Raw genomic sequence first — 21,245 nt, forward strand, 5'->3', positions numbered from 1 at the left:
GTGAGACTGGAAAAAAGAAGCCTCCTCTGAGAGTGGACATTGGAAATATAAAAGAGGGTGGAGAGGGATTACCGAGTTAAGTGAGGTCAAGATACATTTTGGAGTCGTTTAGACTTTTTTTTTTTAAATCAGGGAGCACGCTTGGTTTCAAGACAAACACGAACAAAAAGAACATACTTAGGGATGGGATTGTGTGGAAACATTTACCATCTGTAAACTTCTGGAGGGTAAGGACTTTATGTTGTCATTGCAAGTAGAACTGTATCTAGCATATAATAGCTGCCCAGTAAGTGTTGAATGAATGAATATGTGGCTCAGTATAGTCATAATGGCAAGACTTAGTTTTAGAGACGTTATTTGTTTTAAGGGCTAGCTGCTACTACTTGTTAGGTAGGGCTGGAAATGTTTATGTATGGGCAAAGTGGGTCAGGATTTAGTGCCAGCCCAGTCCAACACAAATAGATTTTTTTTCCCCATTTGCGTTTGTGCCGCACCTCATTGCACAAAGGATTTGAGTGATTGGCAACGTGGACTGAGTCTAATAAAGCTTGTTAACAGTACACGAAACACAAATATATTAAGCATATTCATCCCATGCCAATTTAGGAGCGTATTTCTCAAATTGTGTTTACTTAGGTTTCCCCCAGAGTGAGTGCTTCCCAATCTTTTTTATTGTTATTATTTGCCACTAGCTGTCATTAGTTCATTTATTATTATCATCACTATTATTAATGGAATATGTTCTTTGATCCTTCGAAATCTAGCTCAATCTAGGCCCCAAGTATTCCTTTAAGTCTCAGGGTAAAACAACTTTGGCTGAAGTCAGTGCCCAAAGCCACACCCACTAAGAGGCCTTTGGCAACCAGGGGCTTTCCTGGCGGCTCTTCAACTGTCAGCAACCCAGCAGCGCAACGGAATCCCAAGGCTAGCATTCCAGTCTTCCCTGCGGGAGGCGCGTCCCCTTCCTCAGCGCTGCGGCGGGTGGGACGGGCCCCTTGATCCAAGCTCAGCTCCCTTTTCTGAACCGCGTGCGCGGCTCTCTCCCCGCCTCCCTCGCCCCGGATCATTTGCATAAGGACGCGCGCGCGACGCTGGCGAGCGGGAGGGCGGGCGGGGCCCGGGAGGCGGCGCGCGCGCGCCCTGACAGCTGGGCCCTGCTCGCTCCCTCGCTCGTCCCCGGCTTCCGAGCACAGCATGGCGGTCAAGGTGACTCCAACTCTCTGCTGCTGCCTTTATTGCATAAGAGACATTCTAGGCCCCCTGCTTGAAGCCCCTCACCTCTTCCCATTTCCTTCTTTGCCTGGTTCTTAGACTGTCCTGGAGTTCCAGCCCGTGGGTGGTAAAGCTGTGCGGGACTTGGACCGGAGAGAGAGGATGCCTGGTTGGGGGAGGGGAGGGAGGCGGGATTGTGAGTTGGAGGGGCTCCTGAGGACCACGGGTCGGTGAAGGAAGAGTAGTGTCCTGCAGTAATGGGTTTGTGAGCCCGTAGTTGGAGGGCATCGCAAAGGGAGTGGAAGTGGCATGCAAGTTGGGGTACCTGAGGCATCTGTGTATTGCGGTGGGGGAGGGCAGTAATTGAGTAATTTGGGGCTTCAGTGGGGCCGAAGGCATTGCTTGGCATTTGCGCTGCAGGTGGCAGGATAGCGAAAGTATTTGGAAACGTAAGCAGCCTTTCATATTTTAGATTGGGTGGAGAAAGAGAGGGGCACGGAGATAATTATATTCTGGATTGCTTTCCATGGGTAAGAAAGGCTGCTAGGCCATGCGATTAATTTGGGTGTTTCAGCTTCGTTGATTTACTCTTGCTGGCCTCTTGATTTGAAGTTGGGTGGTTGCTGTGTTGCTAATGGATGTGGGGTAAAGTGATAGATTCTCACTCACTGCCTTCCCATTCCAGTCCAGGTGAAATCTGTCTGGTAAATGTTCTCTGTTTTAGGTTCTTCACACTTGTCTTTTTCACCCGTAGTCACAGATCTCCAATTTGACAGTTCTTATCAGTATTAGTCCTTTGGTTTGTTTTAAACTAAATGCCCTTATAAAAGATAAGAGCATTGATTGTTAGCATCTGTGAACTCTAATCTGAGGAGATTAAGTGGCATCTAGTGAAGTATTAACTGGCTTTTTCTTTTTTTTCCCCTCACAGGTGCAGACAACCAAAAGAGGTGATCCTCATGAGTTAAGAAACATATTCCTACAGGTAAATTGTCTTATGTAGTATGGTTTTTCACTGAGGGGAAAAGGTATAAGTCTAGTACTTTTGAGGCCTTAACCTTCAGGAATGATCTATTTTCACATATTCTTAAAAAAATGGCTAGCCCTGGCTGGCGTAGCTCAGTGGATTGAGCTCGGGCTGGGAACCAAAGTGTCCCAGGTTCGATTCCCAGCCAGGATACATTCCTGGGTTGCAGGCCAGAACCCCCAGCAACCGCACATTGAAACAATCTCTCCCTCTCTCTCTTTCTCTCTCTCTCTCTCTCTCTCTCTCTCTCTCTCTCTCTCTCTCTCTCTCTCTCTCTCTGTCTCCCCCTCCCTCCCTTCCCTCTCTAAAAATAATAAATAAAATCTTTAAAAAAAAATGGCTAGATAATATAGTTTGTACTTCTTATTTTAAGGCTTGAAGAAGAGTTTTTGTTTTTATTAAAGTTTGATGAAAGATTTTCTTCAAATTATTATTTTTTAAAACATGACTTAGGACATGTAAAAGAACACTAAGAAGATGATTTTCCAGCTTCCCTTAATCACTGTGACCAAAATAAAATTTCAAAATGTATTGACATTCTTGTCTAATGAGAGGTATGGTGATTTAAATTTTTTTCTTGAAAACTGCATGATTTAAAAGATTTTAAATTGCATGGTTTTCCTAGTTATAAGCAATTCTCTATGTAATTTTTTTACAGAGATAATAATATTATACCTTTTCAATTTGTGTGTCTTTTTTCCCTTTACTTTTAAAATATATCTGTATACTTTTGTCTGTTACAAAATGTTATGTGAGATTCTTGCCAGGATCCACCTTAACTTGTGATAAGTTTTAAGGATCAGTGATTTGGCTGTAAACTTAAAAAAAAGTTGGCTTAGTTCTTTGTTTTGCTTTCTTTTCTTAAATTTCAAAAGTTCCCCATGCAGGAAGTTGTACTTAAGGAGTAGATGTAAAGGAAGTCAAGCTAAGATATTCCACTAAATATTGTTTTTCTCTGAAATTTTCTTTTGAGAACTTTCTGTTTAGGACCTGGGTTCTTGTACAGAAAATTTTGACCTTGGGCAGGTCCCCGTTGGGTATTAGTTTTCTTTGTAAAACGAGAGGTGATCTTTAAGGTTCCTTCCAACTCCTAAAGTCTATGGTTCTATATTAAGAACAGGTTCTAACATATGCTGATGAGCCTGGAATAGATGACATTTTTACCTGTGACGTGGATTGCTTATCCTATTTTGGGGGAGGAGGCTGCAGAGATGATTTTAGGGGAAGGATGATTTCTAGAACAAATGTAATTGTAGTAGAAATGTTCTATTTATGGTTTGCAACCCTTACTTCTCACACAAGTTCTTGAAAATAACCAAAAATATATTAGTATTCATATCATGTGATTATATTGTTTTGTGAGTTCATGTGATATAGTTAATTTTGTTTTCTAGATTAAGTAGGCATGGGAGAAGTCAGTTGAAATGGTACGTGATGTAAAGAAAAGAGCATTGACCAAAGTGTCAGGAACACTGTTTCAATTCTCAGTCCTGCCTCTGGCTGGTTGTTGTTCCTGTAGGCTAATATTCTGGACTTTGTGGGCTTCATCTTCTTATGTGGGACTCAAGAGGACTTGTGGGAATAGAAACTGAGGTCCTTCTAGTTTTAAAAATCCCATGGGGGGAAAAATGTTTCTGTATGGATTTGCTTTTTGGGAGAGAAGGGATTGAAGAACAAGGAGAGAGGTAGAATGATGCTAGCTTTTTGACAGCTTTTAAATCTTATTATCTTTTTACACATTATTTTGCTAATGCTCTTACTATTTTTATATTGAAAATTGTGGAATTCATAACTGCACATATAGCACTAACTTATAAGCATTGACCCAAGAATTACTAGTAGATAACAGAGAAAACATAGATACATTCAGGAAGGTATAAAGCAGTTAGAAAGACACAGTATATATAGTTAGTTGAATCAATTGGAGGACAGTTACCAAGTAACATATTAGATTTTTGTTATCCTACCTTAAATACTTCAAACTATACAGGGAATTATTTAGGAACAGTTTTGTTTTAGATACACATGGTTTGTTAATAGTATAAAGATAATAGGGGACAAAAATACATATTAACGACACATTTCTTTAGCATTTAGCCCAAAAATATTTACCAAGGACTGTTTTCTTTGTGCCATGTGTGCACTTGTTTTATTTTAGTGCTAGACACCAAGTTGAGTAATCCAAGGGGAAGACTGAGCCAAGACTTGAATCCTCTCTGAGGTTCATTCCAATTCTAACAGTTTGTGGTTGAGGGAGTCTAGTAAAGGTCTAGCATAGCCTCTGGCAGAGCAATCAAATGGACTTGCCTAGATCATAGTGGCCATGTAATAATAATGATAGTGGCTAATATTAATTGATCATTCTGCAGCGTGTTGGGCATTGGCCTGGTACTTGAAGGATATTATTAATTTTCATAACAACCTTAGGAGGTAGGGTTAGTGTCCCTGTTAAACAGATGAAGTATTAAATGACTTGTTTATAAGTGACAGAAGCTGGATTCAAATGAAACTGCAGAACCCATGCTTTTAACTCTTAAATTATACTGTTTGTGAGGTCTTAAAACAGGATGATTTTTGAAAGTGTACGTGAGGAGTTAATGGCAGCTACGTTTGTTAAGAAGTTAAAGAAAGAAAAAATTGTTGACATAGATGATTTTTAAAAAGTGCCTCTTCACTGTAACTACCTAGAACATTTGACCAAGGAGTTTGGATTTGAAACAGTGGGGAAGCACTGTGGGTTTCTGAGTGGGCAAATTGAAGTGGTGAATGCTGTCAGCTCTTTGTGTTGGCTGGATAAAGTGTGGAGAGGTTGGAAGTAGGTAGGACTATCAGTTAAGAGGCTTTTGAAATAATATAGATGGGTGATAATGACCTGGAGAGGCTGGTGGCTGGGGAAATGGAAAGGACAATACCAGAAACTTCGTAAGAGATGAATCTATTGAATTTGGTATTAAATATGAAAGTAAAGGGAAGAGGAGTGAATCTGGCATTTTTAGGATAGATCTTAATTGATGAAGCATCTATTTTGAGAATTTTGGTTAGGGGAGGAGTTTAGGTGTGATTGTTAAGTAAATGTGCCCTAATAAGTTAAAGTCAGGTTTGGACAGTTACAGATTCATATAGGTGGTACATAAATCTTTATGACTACAGGAATTAAATATAAAATAAGACAGGGAAAAGGGACTGATTGGTAAGTGATATCCACAACTGAAGTCAGAAGGAGAAGGATGAGAACTATGGAGAATGGTCCCAGGGGAGGTGAGAGTTTTATGAAAAGGATATAGTAAAAAACTATATGCTGTTATTAGTATAATTTAGTTTTGGTAGGATTTGGGGGTCACTTGAGTTTGGGATCTTTTGAGCACTGAAAGAGTACAGAGAAGATTTAATTTAGAATTTTAGAATACAGTTAAAAGCTCTTTTTTAGCCCTGGCTGGCGTAGCTCAGTGAATTGAGCGTGGGCTGGGAACCAAAGTGTCCCAGGTTCGATTCCCAGCCAGGGTACATTCCTGGGTTGCAGGCCAGAACCGCCAGCAACTGCACATTGATGTCTCTCTGTCTCTCTGTCTCTTTCTCTCTCCCTCTCCCTCTCTAAAAATAAATAAATAAAATCTTTAAAAAAAAAAGAAACTTAAGAATTGACCATTGGGTTTAGCAACATGGGGGACATTGGTGCCCTCAACGGGAGCTATATCAGTGGAGTGGAGAAGCAGAAGCCTGACACAGGAAGGATTAAGAAAAAAAAAAAAAAAAAGCTCTTTTTAAAAAAAATAAAATTTAAATTTGTGGCATTAACTGTCTAAATTCAAAAATGGTTAGTATGGCTCAAAAGTCATTTGTTTTGTAAACAGCAAAATATTCCTATTTGAAAGTGCTAGTATATCTATGTTTAGTGGAATTACATGTGCAAGTTATAAGAGTAAGGCATTAGCCCTGGCTGGTGTGGCTCAGTGGGTTGAGCTCTGGCCTGTGAACTGAAAGGTCATGGGTTTGGTTCCTGATCAGGGCACATGCCTTGGGTTTCCTGGGCCAGGTCTCTGATTGGGGAGTGTGCCATCTTGTACATTAATGTTTATCTCCCTCTCATTCTCCCTCCCTTCCCCCTCTGTAAAAATAAATAATATCTTTAAAAAAAGAATAAAACATTATTATTTTGAATATAGAAAAATAGGTTTATTATTTTTTTCTGTGTTGATTGCTTCTCTCAAATTTTGATGAGCTATATTTTCTATTGGTTAAAAAAAAGAACAGCCCTGGCTGGCGTAGCTCAGTGGATTGAGCGTGGATTGTGAACCAAAGTGTCTCAGGTTCGATTCCCAGTCAGGGAACATGCCTGGGTTGCAGGCCACAGCCCCCAGCAACCGCACATTGATGTTTCTCTCTCTTTCTCCCTCCCTTCCCTCTCTAAAAAAAAAATAAATAAATAAAATCTTTTAAAAAAAAGAACAGAAAATAGTCACTAGGAATCTGTTTATTTCCTGCCCCTCAAGTTTATAAAATTGGAGCATAACAAATGAATTCTTACATATTAGTCTGTACTATAATTTTACAGCCAGTTGTCAAGCTAAGATTTTACTAATACTACCCTTTCAATTGTCATTTCTTGATTTAGCTTTCTTTTTTTACCTCTCTCTCTCACTCACTATCACTGACCCAGTTTTGCTACATCAGAAGTATACAGTAGCTGAAAGAAGGCAATAGAGCAATGAGGAGGGAGGTGAGATGAGGACAACGGGAATGCTACAGGCTGTTTGTTATAAGCCTGACAAATTTCAAAATAAAAACTTTGTCTAGTCTGTACTTTGTGGCAAAGTAGGTTTATCAAAAACTGTTCTGAGTGAATGTTTTTTCAAGAGCTCTTTTTTCTCTCTTTTTTTAAGTTGATAGACCTTCTGTTGTTCATTTATGAAAATATTGTATGGAGAAAGCAACACATGTAGAGACCTCACATTCATTATATATGCTAGATCAAAAATGTACTGCAATGTAGAACTCAAATATTGTTTTCAGCCTATTCTTTTTCTCATTATCACCGATGTAACAATAAAGGTCATATCCCATATAAAATTATAAAAATGCTTTTTTTTCTATCTTGTTTATTTAGGATTAGAGACTAAGTGGACAAAGATGCTACCAATGTAAAGCAAAAGAGTGGTTCTGCCTTAGGGTATTTATGATAACATATTAATTTTTATTTGAAAGAAATGTCCTTTTATTTAATAAATATTTGTGTATGTATTATGTATTTACTTACTTTTGGCAGTAACCTGGGTCGGAGAAGGAAATTAAGCAGGGCTTCCTTCCACTTTGTTGGAATACACGTTAGGGCTACGTTTTCAAAAAGTGGAATGTTTGCCATAATATTACAGTAATAATACAAGTGGTAGTAAAAAATGATAGTATCTACTGAGGCCAAATGTAGAGGGGAAAAATTGCTTTCTTACAATATTTGTGGAAACAGTTTTTGAAAAGCAATGTGGCAATGGTTTAAAATAAAAAGAAGATACCACTTGAACGTACAATCCTACTTTTGTGATATATGTCCTAGAGGAATAAAAATGCTCATGGGAAAAAAAACATACATATGTACGAGGTTGTTAGTTGTAGGACTCGATTCTTCCTGAAAAGGGGCAGAGGGACAGAACGAAACTAAAGCTGTCAAAGGGAAGTGGTAGAAAGGTTCAACTATGCAGATACAAAAAGAATGTATTAGGCCTATTCCAGCTGCTTTAGAGGGATTTCCAATGTACTATTAAGTGAGAAAAGAAAAATGTAAAGAAGTGTATCTAACATGATTTTAGTTTTTTAGAAGTCACTTTACATATGTTGTATGTATGTTTTATATATGTTTGTATGATTTAATGGGCATTGAGAAAGAGATGGAAGCATCGAAACTAAGTTTTTAACTTGATTGAGGGGAGAACTAGGGGAAAATAAAAGTCTCAATGTGTATGTATCAGATTTTGAGCAAGTGAATGATTGAAAAAGTCAGAATTTAGCAATTCAGAACCCGAAGTTAAAGGAGGACTTCCCAGCATAAGTTGGGTTGAATAAACATAATATGAGATGCACAGAAGGGGGTCTAGAGTATTTTTTAACCACACTGATTATTTTCACCAGTTCTTCAAAATTGAAGACCTGAAGATAATAATTAACCTTTATCTTTAGTTTATAAAATATTTACCATAAACTATAGAGAATTCTCATTTTTTTTAAAAAAAGTATTACTCATTAAGGGCAAACTAGCACCATAGTGAGACTTTATCCTTGAATCAACTAGAATGATTGAAAAATAAAGGAAAAGATGAGGAAATTAGTGTTATTAAATGCCATGTTATGTTCTACCAATCAATATATTTTTAATTGCCTGATATGTGCCAGGCTAGGCATTGTGCTAGGTTCTACCCTTACGGAGCTAAGATAGAAGAGTTCAGTCAAGGTAGGACCTCCCATTCTAGGTAAGGGTGAGACAAGGACAATAACAAATACACCCCCTGCCCCCAATTACAGATTGTGACCAGTCCAATATGAAAATAAAATGAATGATGGAAAAGGCTATCATTTTTCCAGAGGGTGGTCAGTGAAGGGCCGTGAGGAGATGATACTACAGCTGAGAACTAAATGGTGGGTTGAGAGAATTCCAGACAGGGCTCACATGTACAAAGGCCTAGATGTGGATAAGGGTTTGGTATGTTCAGCAAACAACAAGGAGGCCCGTGTCCCTGAAGTATCAGTGAGTGAGGGGGTTAGTGGCCAGTAAGAGATGAGGCTGAAGGAGCCTCATTAAGCAGGGCGTTGTTTATAGGCCATGGGGAAGAGTTTGGATTTTTTAAGGGCATCATGGAAACCACTGAAGGTCTTTCACTTTGGAAGTAGAACGATTCAATTTATATTTAAGTAGATCATGTTTAAAAAGGTGAAATTGAAATTTAAATTTTCTTATACATTTGTGTGCATCCTCCTGTCCATAGGGTCCTTAGAATACCTTGAGCTGGGCCTCAGATGACTTTTCAGCCTGGAAGCAGCCGAGTGTAGGTGGACCCACATGGGCTGTGTAGTCTAACCTGGATTTGAATCCATATTTGATTTCTTTTTGCTATGTGACCTCTGGTTACTTAGAGCCTCCATTACTTTTGGAGCCTACTTCCTTATCTGTCTAAGAAGGATAACTACACCTAGCATCCCTATGTGAGGTCATAAGGTAATAATGTGTAAATGGTACCTGACACATGCAGAACTGAATAAAGCTTAGTTCTTTGTTCTCTTCCTTTTCTTCTAAGATAAGATGAGGACTTTTCTGAACAGGATTTGAGTCCCCAGGTAACTGCTGGACCTATAAAGTGGCAACATATTAATATGTGTTTATGACTGTGTACATATAATCAGTTACTCATATTCTTGAAACATACATCTGAGATGTTCACAAATCCACACATTCAGAAATACAATTGTGAGAGGTCATGGCTTCTCCCAAGTGTATAGATTCTGAGATGGGGGATAGCCATGGTCTAATAATGCGATACCTGAGAGGCTGTGTAAGGTATGTGCAGTTTTCTCCTGAACCTTCCTTGCTCAGCCTGGATCAGAGAAGGAATAATAGTCTAGCCATAGGCTCTGAAATACTAAAACACAGACCTGAAGAGAAACTTGTAATTCACTTGTTATGTGTAAGCTTTTAAAAAATCATCATCTTCCTGTTCTCTCCAGTTGTTTTTTAATATTTTGTACAGCAGATCCTTGAGTAACATCATTGTGCTCAATTTTGTTTTGTTATAACCATGAGATGCCATAGAATCTTAACTCTTTTTACATCAATTAGCCTATGGTAAATTGGTTACTTTATACATTGTTTTGCTGCAGTTCCAAGAACCTATTGATGATAAGTAAGGACTTATTGTACTGCCGAAGTTTCTGAAGCATCATTCATTGAAGCCAGTGTCATGGCCATTTTTGGACACCTAAAACAGTGTAATTGGTTACTTACTGAGCCACTGTTTTGTCTCAGGTACTGTTCTAAATGTTTTATACAAATAATATTTAATCCTCAGAACAACTCTCTAAAGTAGGTACCATTAGTATTCCCATTTTATAGATGAGGAAACTGAGCACCAGAAAAGTTAAGCAACTTGCTCAAGGTTATACAGTAAATGGAAGAAACATGCTTTTCCTTTTTTTTAACATATAGAATAGTTAATGCATATAGAATAATAGTACATATACAATAATCTCATTATAGCCTTTCAAAACTTTATTATGAAAATTTTAAACATATGCAAATTGAGCAAAAATAGCATAATGAATTGCCATGTACCCATTACTCAGATTAGCCAACTATCATGGCCAATCTTGCTTCATCCATATTGCAGCAGCATTGGGTTATTTTGAAGTGATTCCCAGACAAAATATCACTGCATCCATAAATACTTCAGTATGTATCTAAAAGATGATGACTCTGAAAAGCCAGCCAAACCACAATAAAATGATCACACCTAAAAATATTTGTTAATAACACAGACTTCCTCCATTCAGTGTTGAAATTTTCCTGATTGTTTCATACTCTTTTTAAGTTGCTTTATTAAAATTAGGATCCAAGCCATGTTCATGCTTTGTATTTGATTGATTTGTCTCTTAAATCTCTTAATATTGTCTCTTCCCTACAAGGATAAAAGAATATCCTTTTTTATAGTAAAAATATTGGTATTTAGTTAAGACTTACCTACATTAAAACATTCTATCTCCCTAGGAGCTGTACCTTTGTTGTCAAAGACATGATTTGCCCAGGCTTATAAATATATATGCTCCTTGTATGTTCCCATGGTTACTTACACCAAGAGATTGAAATATTTATTTTAAGAACAATGCAAATTAATTATTCAACTTAATCTGCCCTAAGAAGCATTCTAATTCCAGTTATTGAGTTCTCTGGGGTCGTCATTTTATTTCCAAGGTTTGAACATGTTAAGGGGAAAATTGTTTTGGTGACCTAGTTTATTGTTGATTTCAGTGATTAATGAGGGTTTTGTACCTCCCTACTGTGTTAGGAATTGCACTGTTTAGTAGCTGGCAGAAGGACTTGGTGTAATGGACAGTAAACATAACATATATTAAAGCAAAAAGAAAAATAAGCACATAGTATTTCATGGAAGCAGTCTGTCAGAAAGGCAGACATCTGAGGAATTTTCTTTGCAAAATCAAATAGAAGGTTTTGTTTCTAGTGTATGTGAAATATGCGACTGAAAGTGCTAATTAAAATGAGATGTGTGAAACTGCCTTTCGCTGATGGATGTGTAGTTGATTTTGATAAATATCAGAAAAATTTTGCATCACTAATTAAAATCTGTTTTTAAAATTAATGTGGCTCAAAAAAGTTGTTAAAATTGGAGGGAGGAGGTGGGTGGAGGTGGAAGAGGGTGTGGGGGAGATAAATGGTAATGGAAAAAATACAACAAAAATAATGTTAAAAAAGTTGTTAAAATTAATGTCGCCAAATGTGTTTAGAATTCTGTTTTCTCATTAAAATATTATTTATGACAGAAGGTGAATTCCACATTGCACCATTGTAACAGGGTTTGTGTGTCAGATCTGTGATGGTCTTTGTTCATTATGCAGAGTGCTTTTGTAGTGAAAGGGCATGCATTCCTGACTAAATTTGGCTTTCATTAAGAGTAAGAGCAGTAATAAGGAAGAACAGCAAAAAGATTAGTTTCATATGCTCAGCTTTTTCCATGATACATGTCTTTTTCTTCCATTGTTCATATAATTCATTTTTCTATATGGGAAATGCTCTATTAAATATTTGAAGTTACTGAACTTTGTGACATTGTCATTCGAGTTCCTGCAGTTGAAAGTATGTTAAGGTCTGAAAATGTCAGTTCATCTCCTTTGGAACAAAGCCATAGAGGAACAGTGTGCTTTGACTCGTATTACAGCTACTTGTTGGATAAGCAGAGGTGAATCTGCCTAGACCAGTCAGGACCGATCTCCTGGTAAACCCAAGAACTGTGGAAGGAAACCTTGGTTTGGAGAAAAAAGAATTAGAACAATAACTCCTTAATGTTTGAGCAAAAGCAGAAAAATTCAGTAAACCAAGGAAAGAAACTGGGATTCTATGCCCTTCTGTGTTTCTAGGCATTTTAGAATAACCATTTCAATGTGCATATATGTCCTGTAATAATAAGTGCTGTGGTGTTCAAGATCTCATTTTCTTCCCCTTACAACAAGACAGCTGTTTTCTATTAAAGAGGCTCAGTATTTTGCCCAAGAAATCTTAACTAGTTAACGAACGGCGTGTGGGACTAGAACCTGTTTTCTGACGCTGGTTTAGTTGTCCATCATGTTGTCTTCTCTGAGCTGTCTGAGGACTCTGCATTCCCAGTGTCAGGCGTAGTGCCTAGCACATAGTTGGTGCTTCATAAATGCTTTTTTAACTGAATGCAAAATAAACTGAACGATTTGATTTTAGCAGATTTTTAGCTTAAAAAGTAGTGCTTCTAGATATATTTTCTTGATTATGGTATACATAAAAAGAAAATTCTTCATCTTGATACACTGTATAATTTTAAAAAGTAATCAGCCTTCTAGTCACAGCAGATTAGAATTTTCCTTTAAAAATCTCTGAAAAATCTTTTAGAAATATAAAACATCAAAGGATCTGTTTTTTAATTTAAACCATTTAAGCAGGAATTTGTGACCAGAGGTGTCCAACCTGTGGCCTGCATACTGTAGGCTGCCCAGGCTGGCTGTGAATGCAGCCCAACACAAAATCGTAAATTTACTTAAAACCTCTTTTTTGTTCATAAGTTTTCATTAGTGTTTGTGTGTGTAATGTGTGGCCCAAGATGGCTCTTCTTCTAGTGTGACCCACAGATGCCAAAAGGTTAGACACCCAATTGGGTTTTTTAACTCAATTATGTCATTGAATTTTAAGTTAACCGTTTTTTCCCCTTACTCAATGGAAATTCAGGGTTGTGTGTAAATTTTTTCTAAGATTTGTTTTATAGTTAACCTGTGGTGTAGGTAGCATGTATTCTAAAGGTCACTTAAAGTTAAATTTGGTAAGTGGCAAAGGAGTTACTACTACCCACTTTACTCCAGGCAAATGAGGCCTTGATGTGTTGATCTGTTGGCTTGATAGGCAAAACATTTCTAGATAACATGGTCTTTTCATTTGCTGCTAAAGGTAGTTCAGTGTAAGTATGAAACCTTGCCATCTTTCATAGGCAATAATACAGATTAAATGTGTAAATATTCTAATCTATAAGATCCATTTTATTTCTCAAGCTTCAGATTGTCAAGGCTTTTTCAAGTACAAGTGAACAATACTCTGTAAATTTAAATATTTCTGGAAATGTCAAAGCTATGCACTTTGCATTCAAATACTTGAGTTGGGGTTGGATAATATTAAGAAAATAGACCTATTTTTTTTTTTTGCTTGTTTGTTTTTAAGATATGGTCAGCACTTCTTGTATATGTCTTTCAAGTGTCCTTGACTTCTTGCCCAAGAAGTATTTACAAGTGCTTAAGAGATATCTTTGAAATGGCCAATGATTAAGTCTGAAACTATTTGGAGTATAGATATAATTTTTGGTTAATTTAAAGTCATTTTATTTCACCTTTGAAATGACAGGAACAAAATGGAAATAATATTATGAGACTGCTAAATTGTTTGATATATTAAATTTTTAGCATTGGGACACTCAAAACTTTGTTTTAAATTATTTTTTATTGTTTTTAGGGTGCATACTAAAGTCATTTTGCTTAGCAAAAGGGAAGGTGTCAATAAGGCCAGTTAACATTTTCTTATTTCTAGCCTTATGTGTTGCTATAGGCTGTGTTTACTTTTTAAAAATCTGTTTAAAACTTTATTACCCAGTCAGTTAAAATAAGAAGCATTAACAGTTATGAGGATGTTTAAAATAAATGGGTAATTTTTATTTTAAAGTATTAAAAATACTTTTGGTTTAAATATATTACCAATTTTACAGTACCCACTTTTTTTGTTGTTGTTAACATAATACCTAAAGTTTTTAGCATCTTGACTGACTCTGAGTAGATTCTAGTTTCAGTTCTAAACTCCCTCCTCTTCTGTTTGTTCAGGCAACAGGCTCACTGACATTGCCAAGTAATTGTCTCTAATGAGTTAATTAGTTAACTGTCTCCTGCAGAAGTCAAGAAGTGAGCGACTCCTTGTGGATGAGAAGATTTGTTTTTATTCCTCTGAGCTATACACTTTATCTTTCAGTTAAAATTAAGTTAAAATAGACTAGGAGAGTTGGGGAAAACACTAGTGAAATACCTCAGGGTAAATGCTTCTCTGGCATCATTTATAATCCCAGATACCGGCAAAGCCTGTTCCAGTACATGTCATCCACAGCATTTGTTTTCCTTGTTGACTGCTGTGTCCTGCTTATTTGTGCTAAGGCTGCTCTCTTTCCTGATAGTTTTAAAGTCAAGAATATTGTGAAATCTTGGTGATTCAATAAGTACAGTATACTGTCAATGCGCATGTGTGTATATGTAGATGTATGTATGTATGTGTGTGTGTGTTCTGTGTATGTAGTGGTGGTAGTCCTGGCAATCAAACTCGGGTTTTAGATATTTGACATCTCTGTGCCCACTCCCCAAAGGACAATTAGATATCAAATTTTGTTCATACAAGCTCAAATCTTTTCATATATGCTCTTTTTTGAAAATTTACATCTGCTAATTAAAGAAAACAATGCTTAAACAATGATGAACAAAAAGAAGAAAGAGAAAACAAAATTCACCATTACCCATCTCTTGTATTTTATTCTTCTTTAAAAATTTTTTTTCATGAGAGTCATGCCCAGGATTCGTTGTTAAAGGTTGTGAGCATTTTATGACTTCTTAAATGTGATATATATATGTATATTTGTGTGTATGTGTACATATATTGCTAAATCACTTTTCAAAAGGACTGAATTTGAAAAAAAGCAAGATGTACAGAACAGTGTGAATAGTATGTTATTGTGTAAAAAAGAAATGGATGAGAATATTCATACACACATTTGCATGTATATATAATATACGTATCTCGTGAATATATAATTTACTTGTACACATGTAAAACGCCTCTGGAAGAATATACAAGAAATCAGCTGCCTCTGGAGTGAGGAATTGAGTGACTGGGTTAAAGGTGGGAAGGAGACTTTTCATTGTATTATATCATTTTGTACCTTTCGAATTTTGAATGGTATGAATATAAACCTATTAAAATCATATAAAGTCATATCTATTAGCAGTAGATGAATGTATACATTGTTTCTTTATTATTAATTGCTTTTTAATTTGTACTTCCCACTGCTTTTGTTCAGGCTCAACCCCTTTCACCTGGATCTTTGCAATAGCCACTAGAGTAGGTGGTCTCCTTGCCCCTAATCAGTTTCTTTCTTCTCCAGTCTCTCTGTCACATTGCTACCTAGAAGAGCAAACAAAGGTCACATAATTTCTCTCCTCCCCTAAGATTTTAGTAGTATCCCATGGCCACCAGGATAAAGCCTAGAGTTATTCAGTTTAATATTTAGTTTTCTACCATCTGGTCTCAAAGTGTTTTTCAGTTTCACCTTCTACATCTCTTTGTGTATGTATACCATCTCTCTCTCCAACTAACTTCTCTCCACCATCAAAGAAGAAAATAAATTATTTCTATATTTGTTCAATTGATTTTTATTTTTTAGTGTGAAATATTCTTCCCACTTGCAGTTTAAATAGAATTTGACTTTCTTCCCTTTAATCCTTACCTGAGGACATGCTTATTGATTTTAGAGACAGCGTGAAAACGATGGGGAGAGGGAGGGAGGGAGACATCCATTGGTCGCTTCTTGTACTCATCCCGACTAGGACCCAACCTGCATCCCACACATGTGCCCTGACTGGGAATGAACCTGTGAATTTTGGTTTATGGGAAGACACTCCAACCAACAGAGCCACACTGGCCAGGGCTGAATTTTACTTTTAAGGCCTATTCTGAACATTACTTTCTTTCCTCTTTCCAGCCCCTTTCTACCAATACTTAGAATGAACCACTCCTTTTTGGTTCCCATAGTTCATTTTTCATACTGTGGTTTGGCACTCATACGCTAGTTAGTGGTTGATTCATTAGTTTCTCAAAATTCTACTTTTAGACTTCCTTGTGTTGCTCCCTTTCTAATGGCAGTCATTTCCCTGATGTGCCTTTCCCTGCTCCTGCCTATCCTAAATTCTGGTGGTTTTGTGATCTTGGGAAAACATACCAGATTATGTCCTACATTGAAGAATTACAGGAAAAAGCAATTATCAGGAATTGGTAAAATCCATTCACTATCAGTATCAGGATCATACAGTTTATTATTTTTTATCCTATGTTTGCATACCCGCTGTTTTTAAAACATCAAAAGCTATTTAGTCTTCATTTTATAGATGTGTGATATATTTAGGCACCTAGAAGAAGAAATGGGAATGCAGATACTGGCATGGGTTGTAAGAGTAAACAGGGTCATAAGAGTAAGCCCCATTGAGAAGGTGGCATTTGAGCAAAGATTTAGACTTCTCCAAATGTTATTTTCCACATAGCCACAAAAATGCCTTGGACACCCTGACATTTCACTTTCCCTGGTGGCTTTCCTTGTTGGAGCCGCTGCCTGCCCCAGCCAGCACTAGGTGCTCTGGAGGCCTGTAGTTGCTGTCCTGGGACTTCCTTGGCCATTATTCTGGGTTGGATTATCTGTCTCCCAGTTCCCACATCTTCCTCCTACTTGGTTCATGTTCACTTATGATGGAGCAAATTCTCCGACAGCTTCCTGAGAAAGGATATGTGAAGGGAGAAAAAGTGTCGAGAATGTGGATATGGCAAAGTGCTCTCAACCTACCCTTACAATTGATTGAAAGTTTGGCTCGGTTTGGAATTCTAGGTTGGAAACCATTTCTTTTAGAATTTTCAAAGAGTTAGTGTCTTCAAGCATTTTCAGGGAGTTAGTGTCTTCAAGCTTCCAGTGTTTCTGTTGAGCATGATGCCCATGATTCATAACTCGTTATATATGACCTGTTTTTTTTCTCTGAAAACTTTTAGGATTTTCCTTTTTATGCTGATATTCTGCAATTTTTTATGATGATTGGCCAAGTCCTGCAGGGAGAGGGTGTGTTTACTTTATTGTGCTTGGCACTTAGGGAGCCCTCACATTCTTCAGTTCTGGGAAATTTTCTGATGTTACTACTTTGGTAGTTGAGTTAAGTAGCTAAACTGATCAGCTGTAAGCCAAAGAGGAGGGCTTTGGTCTTTCATGTTTGCTAATGTCACAGTACATGAACCCCTTAAAACAATGAGGCATTTATTTAATAGGGAGGTATTTTATTTTGCTTTAAAAAATAATCACCATAAAAGGTGGAATATTTTTATTTTTTTGAGCTACTGGAACTCGGAACACCTACCTGTGATGAAAGGTGTTGTTCATTATGCTTTTCTCATTCATTTCACTTCCGTGGGTTGGCTCGTTGGCCCTCCCTCCTGCTAGAAACAGGAAGCCTCTGGGAGTCTACAGATGTTTTTTCCCTTTCAGGTCTTGATCACCTTGACTGCCCTTTCACCTTTTTTTCATCTTTTTTTTTTTGGTATCCCTTCTCCCACATATACATGTATATTTTAATTGAGGTAAAAGCCACATAACATAAAACTCACAATTTTAACCACTTTAAAGTATGTATTTTGGGGGTTTTAGTATATTTACAATATTGTGCAACCATCACCACTATATATAACACCAGAACATTTTCAGCACTCCTGAAGAGAAAGCCCATACATGCTAAAGCACTTATTCTCCATTCCCCACTCCTTCCAGCTCCTGGCAACTACTCTCCTACTTTCTGTCACTGGCTTTGCCTATTGTGGACATTTCATGTAAATGGGATGCAGTGTGTGAACTTTTGTGTCTGGCTTCTTTAACTTACAATGTTTTCAAGGTGGATCCCTGTTACAGCACAGCAATTTTCAACTGGTGTGCTGCAAGAATTTTTAAAACATGCATATCTGACTGTTTGGTCAGAGGCACTGACCTCTTTTCCCTTAGATTCTCAAATTAAAAAATGACAACAGCCAACACAACAATAGCTGTCTGGTGTGAATGAATCAAAATTATACCTTTTTTATGTCAGATTGGCAAAAAACATACTTTTTAGTGTGCCGCAGAATTTTAGTAATTAGTGTATGTGTGCCATGAGATGAAAAAGGTTGAAAATCACTTTTATAGCATATATCAGCATCAGTGCTTTACCAGTGTTCTTAAGTCATGCTCTTGGTGTTTGTTTTTACACTATCCAGAGAAAACATTTGCATTTATTACCCATATTTTGATACTGGCCTTTAATTTACATTTTCATAAAACATTTGTTTGCTACAAAATGATATTGAATGACTTTAATTCTTAAGTATACATTATTTATATTTTAGTATGCCAGTACCGAGGTCGATGGAGAACATTACATGACCCCAGAAGATTTTGTCCAGCGCTATCTTGGACTGTATAATGACCCAAATAGCAATCCGAAGATTATCCAGCTTTTGGCAGGAGTAGCCGATCAAACCAAGGATGGGTAAGACCTTTATGTGTTTTTTTTGAAAACTAATGTTCTGCAATGTCTAATTACAAAGTGGAAACCATGTTTACTTACGACAATCTGGAATTTTAATATTAATAAACCATTTCTTTTCTTAGATGTCCATACAAACTTATTTACTGCCATTATCAAGGATACTGACATTTTTTTAAAAAAACTTACATGTGTAAAGTCATATTTTATATATAACAATCTGAACAGAATGGTTTTCATCTAACTAAGTATATTCCTTTTATCCATTCATTCCTTCATTCATTCATTCAATAAATATTGAATAACTATTAACTGCTATGTTTTAGGCACTAAGTGCTAGAATTACATAAGTGAATAACCTATGCAAAAATGAACAAAATTTAAAAGTAAATTGTAGCATGTTAGGAAGTTATAAGTGCTAGAAAGAAATAAAGAAAAGGAATTTAGAGAGTAGGTTTATTCATTTCTCTGTCTACTCATTTATTTGACAAATATTTATTGAACAACCACCATTTGCCAGCTACTGTTGGGTCTTAGAAATACAAACATAAATAAAAGGGGGTTCCCGGTCTTTTTTTTTTTTAATTTAAATTTAAATTTAATTTGTTAGAGAAAGGGGAAGGGAGGGAGAAAGAGAGAGAGACACATTGATGCAAGAGAGAAACATTGATCAGTTGCCTCTCTTACATGCTCGGACCAAGGACTGAACCCGCAACTTAGGCACATGCCCTGACAGGGAATCGAACAAGCAACCTTTTGCTTTGTAGGAGAACACCAATGAACTGATCCACACTGGTCAAGGCTGGGGTGCCTGGGCTTAACCAGAAGCTTATGGCATAGTGCGATAGAGAATGAGTAAACAACAACAAAAAAGCTGTATTTTGGAGATAAGGTGCTATACTAGAAGTATATAAAAGATACAAAGGACACCCAAGAAAGCATAGTTAAGTCTGTTTTGGGTGGTCCGGACAGCATCACAGGAGAGGTGATGCATGAGTGGAATCTGGGACGATGAAAGGAGCTTGCTGGTGGTTGGACAGGTAGGAAGGAGAGTTCTAGGAAAGGGAGCAGCAGTGACTTGAAGCACCAAGAGGCGTGTGTGTGTGTGTGTGTGTGTGTGTGTGTGTGTTTTGGGGAATAAGCATGGAGAGGTTGTGTTACAAGTACTTCGGTGTGGTTGTGATGTTGCTTTGTTGCTATCAGTTGTGGTTGGAGTAGAGCTGCGGACCTTGTGTGCTAGGCTTTGACTGTATCCTTAGACTCATGACTCTCAGTCATTGAGGTATTTTTAGCCTGGCTGTGTATTGTGCAGTCACAGAAATAGCAAGGTACATCTTACTGGAGTGTCGGTTACTCAATTTAAAGGGAAAAAGCACACCATTTTTATATTAAAATCACATATGACTGTATTATGGAGGAAATGGAGTATTTGTATGAGTTATAAAGAAAACTTGTTTTGTGAGTTCTAAGCTATTGGGTTGGCAAAAAGTTTGTTCAGTGTTTTCTATATTGTCACCAATAACTTCATTGATTTGGATACTTCGAGTATGTTGGCTGTCTTTGGCGTGGTATAACATTGATTGTTCTCAATTAATGTCTCAATTTGATCACTATCAAATTCAACTAATCTGCCTGGCCATGAGCATCGTCCAGTGAGAAATGTCCAGCACAAAACTTTACAAACCACTTTTGACACATTCGGCAGTCTCAGCACCTTTTCCATACACTGCACAAATATTTTTTTGTTTTTACCTTTCTTGAAATAATCAAGCATTATATACCAAAAATGTTTTGTATATTTTTCCATCTTCAATATTAAAATGGCTGCACAAAAAAATTACCAACTTTGATAAGTTTTTTAAGGTATATTTTATTGATTATGCTATTACAGTTTTCCTAATTTTCCCTCTTTATCCCCCCTCCGCTGTACACCCCTCAGCCCTCCAGCATTCTCCCCCACCTTAGTTCATGTCCATGGATTGTACACATAAGTTCTTTGAGTCCTCTGTTTCCTGTACCATTCTTAACCCCTCCTTATCTATTTCATGCCTACAAATTATGCTTCTTCTTCCCTGTACCTTTTACCCCCTACTCTTCCCCTCCCCTTCCACACTGAAAACCCTCCATGTGATATCCATTTCTCTGATTCTGTTCCTGTTCTAGTTGTTTGCTTAGTTTTTGTTTTCATTGTTTTTCTTTTTTTTTAAGTTCAGTTGTTGATAGTTGTGAGTTTGCTGTCATTTTACTGTTTGCATTTTTTATCTTCTTCTTCTTAGATAAGTCCCTTTAACATTTCACATAGTAAGGGCTTGGTGATGATGAACTCCTTTAATTTGACCTTATCTGGGAAGCACTTCATCTGCCCATCCATTCTAAATGATAGCTTTGTTGGATAGAGTTATCTTGGATGTAGGTCCTTGCCTTT

General features: G+C 37.1%; 1 protein-coding gene across 3 annotated transcripts in view; it reads left to right on the top strand.

The window, feature by feature from the left end:
* SLC25A12 (solute carrier family 25 member 12) overlaps positions 1–21,245 on the top strand; it is a 172,976-nt gene that overhangs the window by 81,398 nt on the left and 70,333 nt on the right. The window contains exons 1-3 of one of the 3 annotated variants that reach the window (XM_028510363.2): positions 1,088–1,206; positions 2,144–2,197; positions 18,681–18,823. In XM_028510363.2, coding sequence (XP_028366164.1) covers positions 1,195–1,206; positions 2,144–2,197; positions 18,681–18,823 — 209 coding nt within the window. In that variant the 5' untranslated portion in view covers positions 1,088–1,194. Of the gene's footprint in view, positions 1–1,087; positions 1,207–2,143; positions 2,198–18,680; positions 18,824–21,245 lie in introns of those variants that run through there. The other 2 variants (XM_028510367.2, XM_028510362.2) reach the window with 2 other exon arrangements.

The sequence above is a fragment of the Phyllostomus discolor genome, chromosome 4 (assembly GCF_004126475.2).
Source record: "Phyllostomus discolor isolate MPI-MPIP mPhyDis1 chromosome 4, mPhyDis1.pri.v3, whole genome shotgun sequence".
Classification (NCBI taxonomy): Eukaryota; Metazoa; Chordata; class Mammalia; order Chiroptera; family Phyllostomidae; genus Phyllostomus; species Phyllostomus discolor.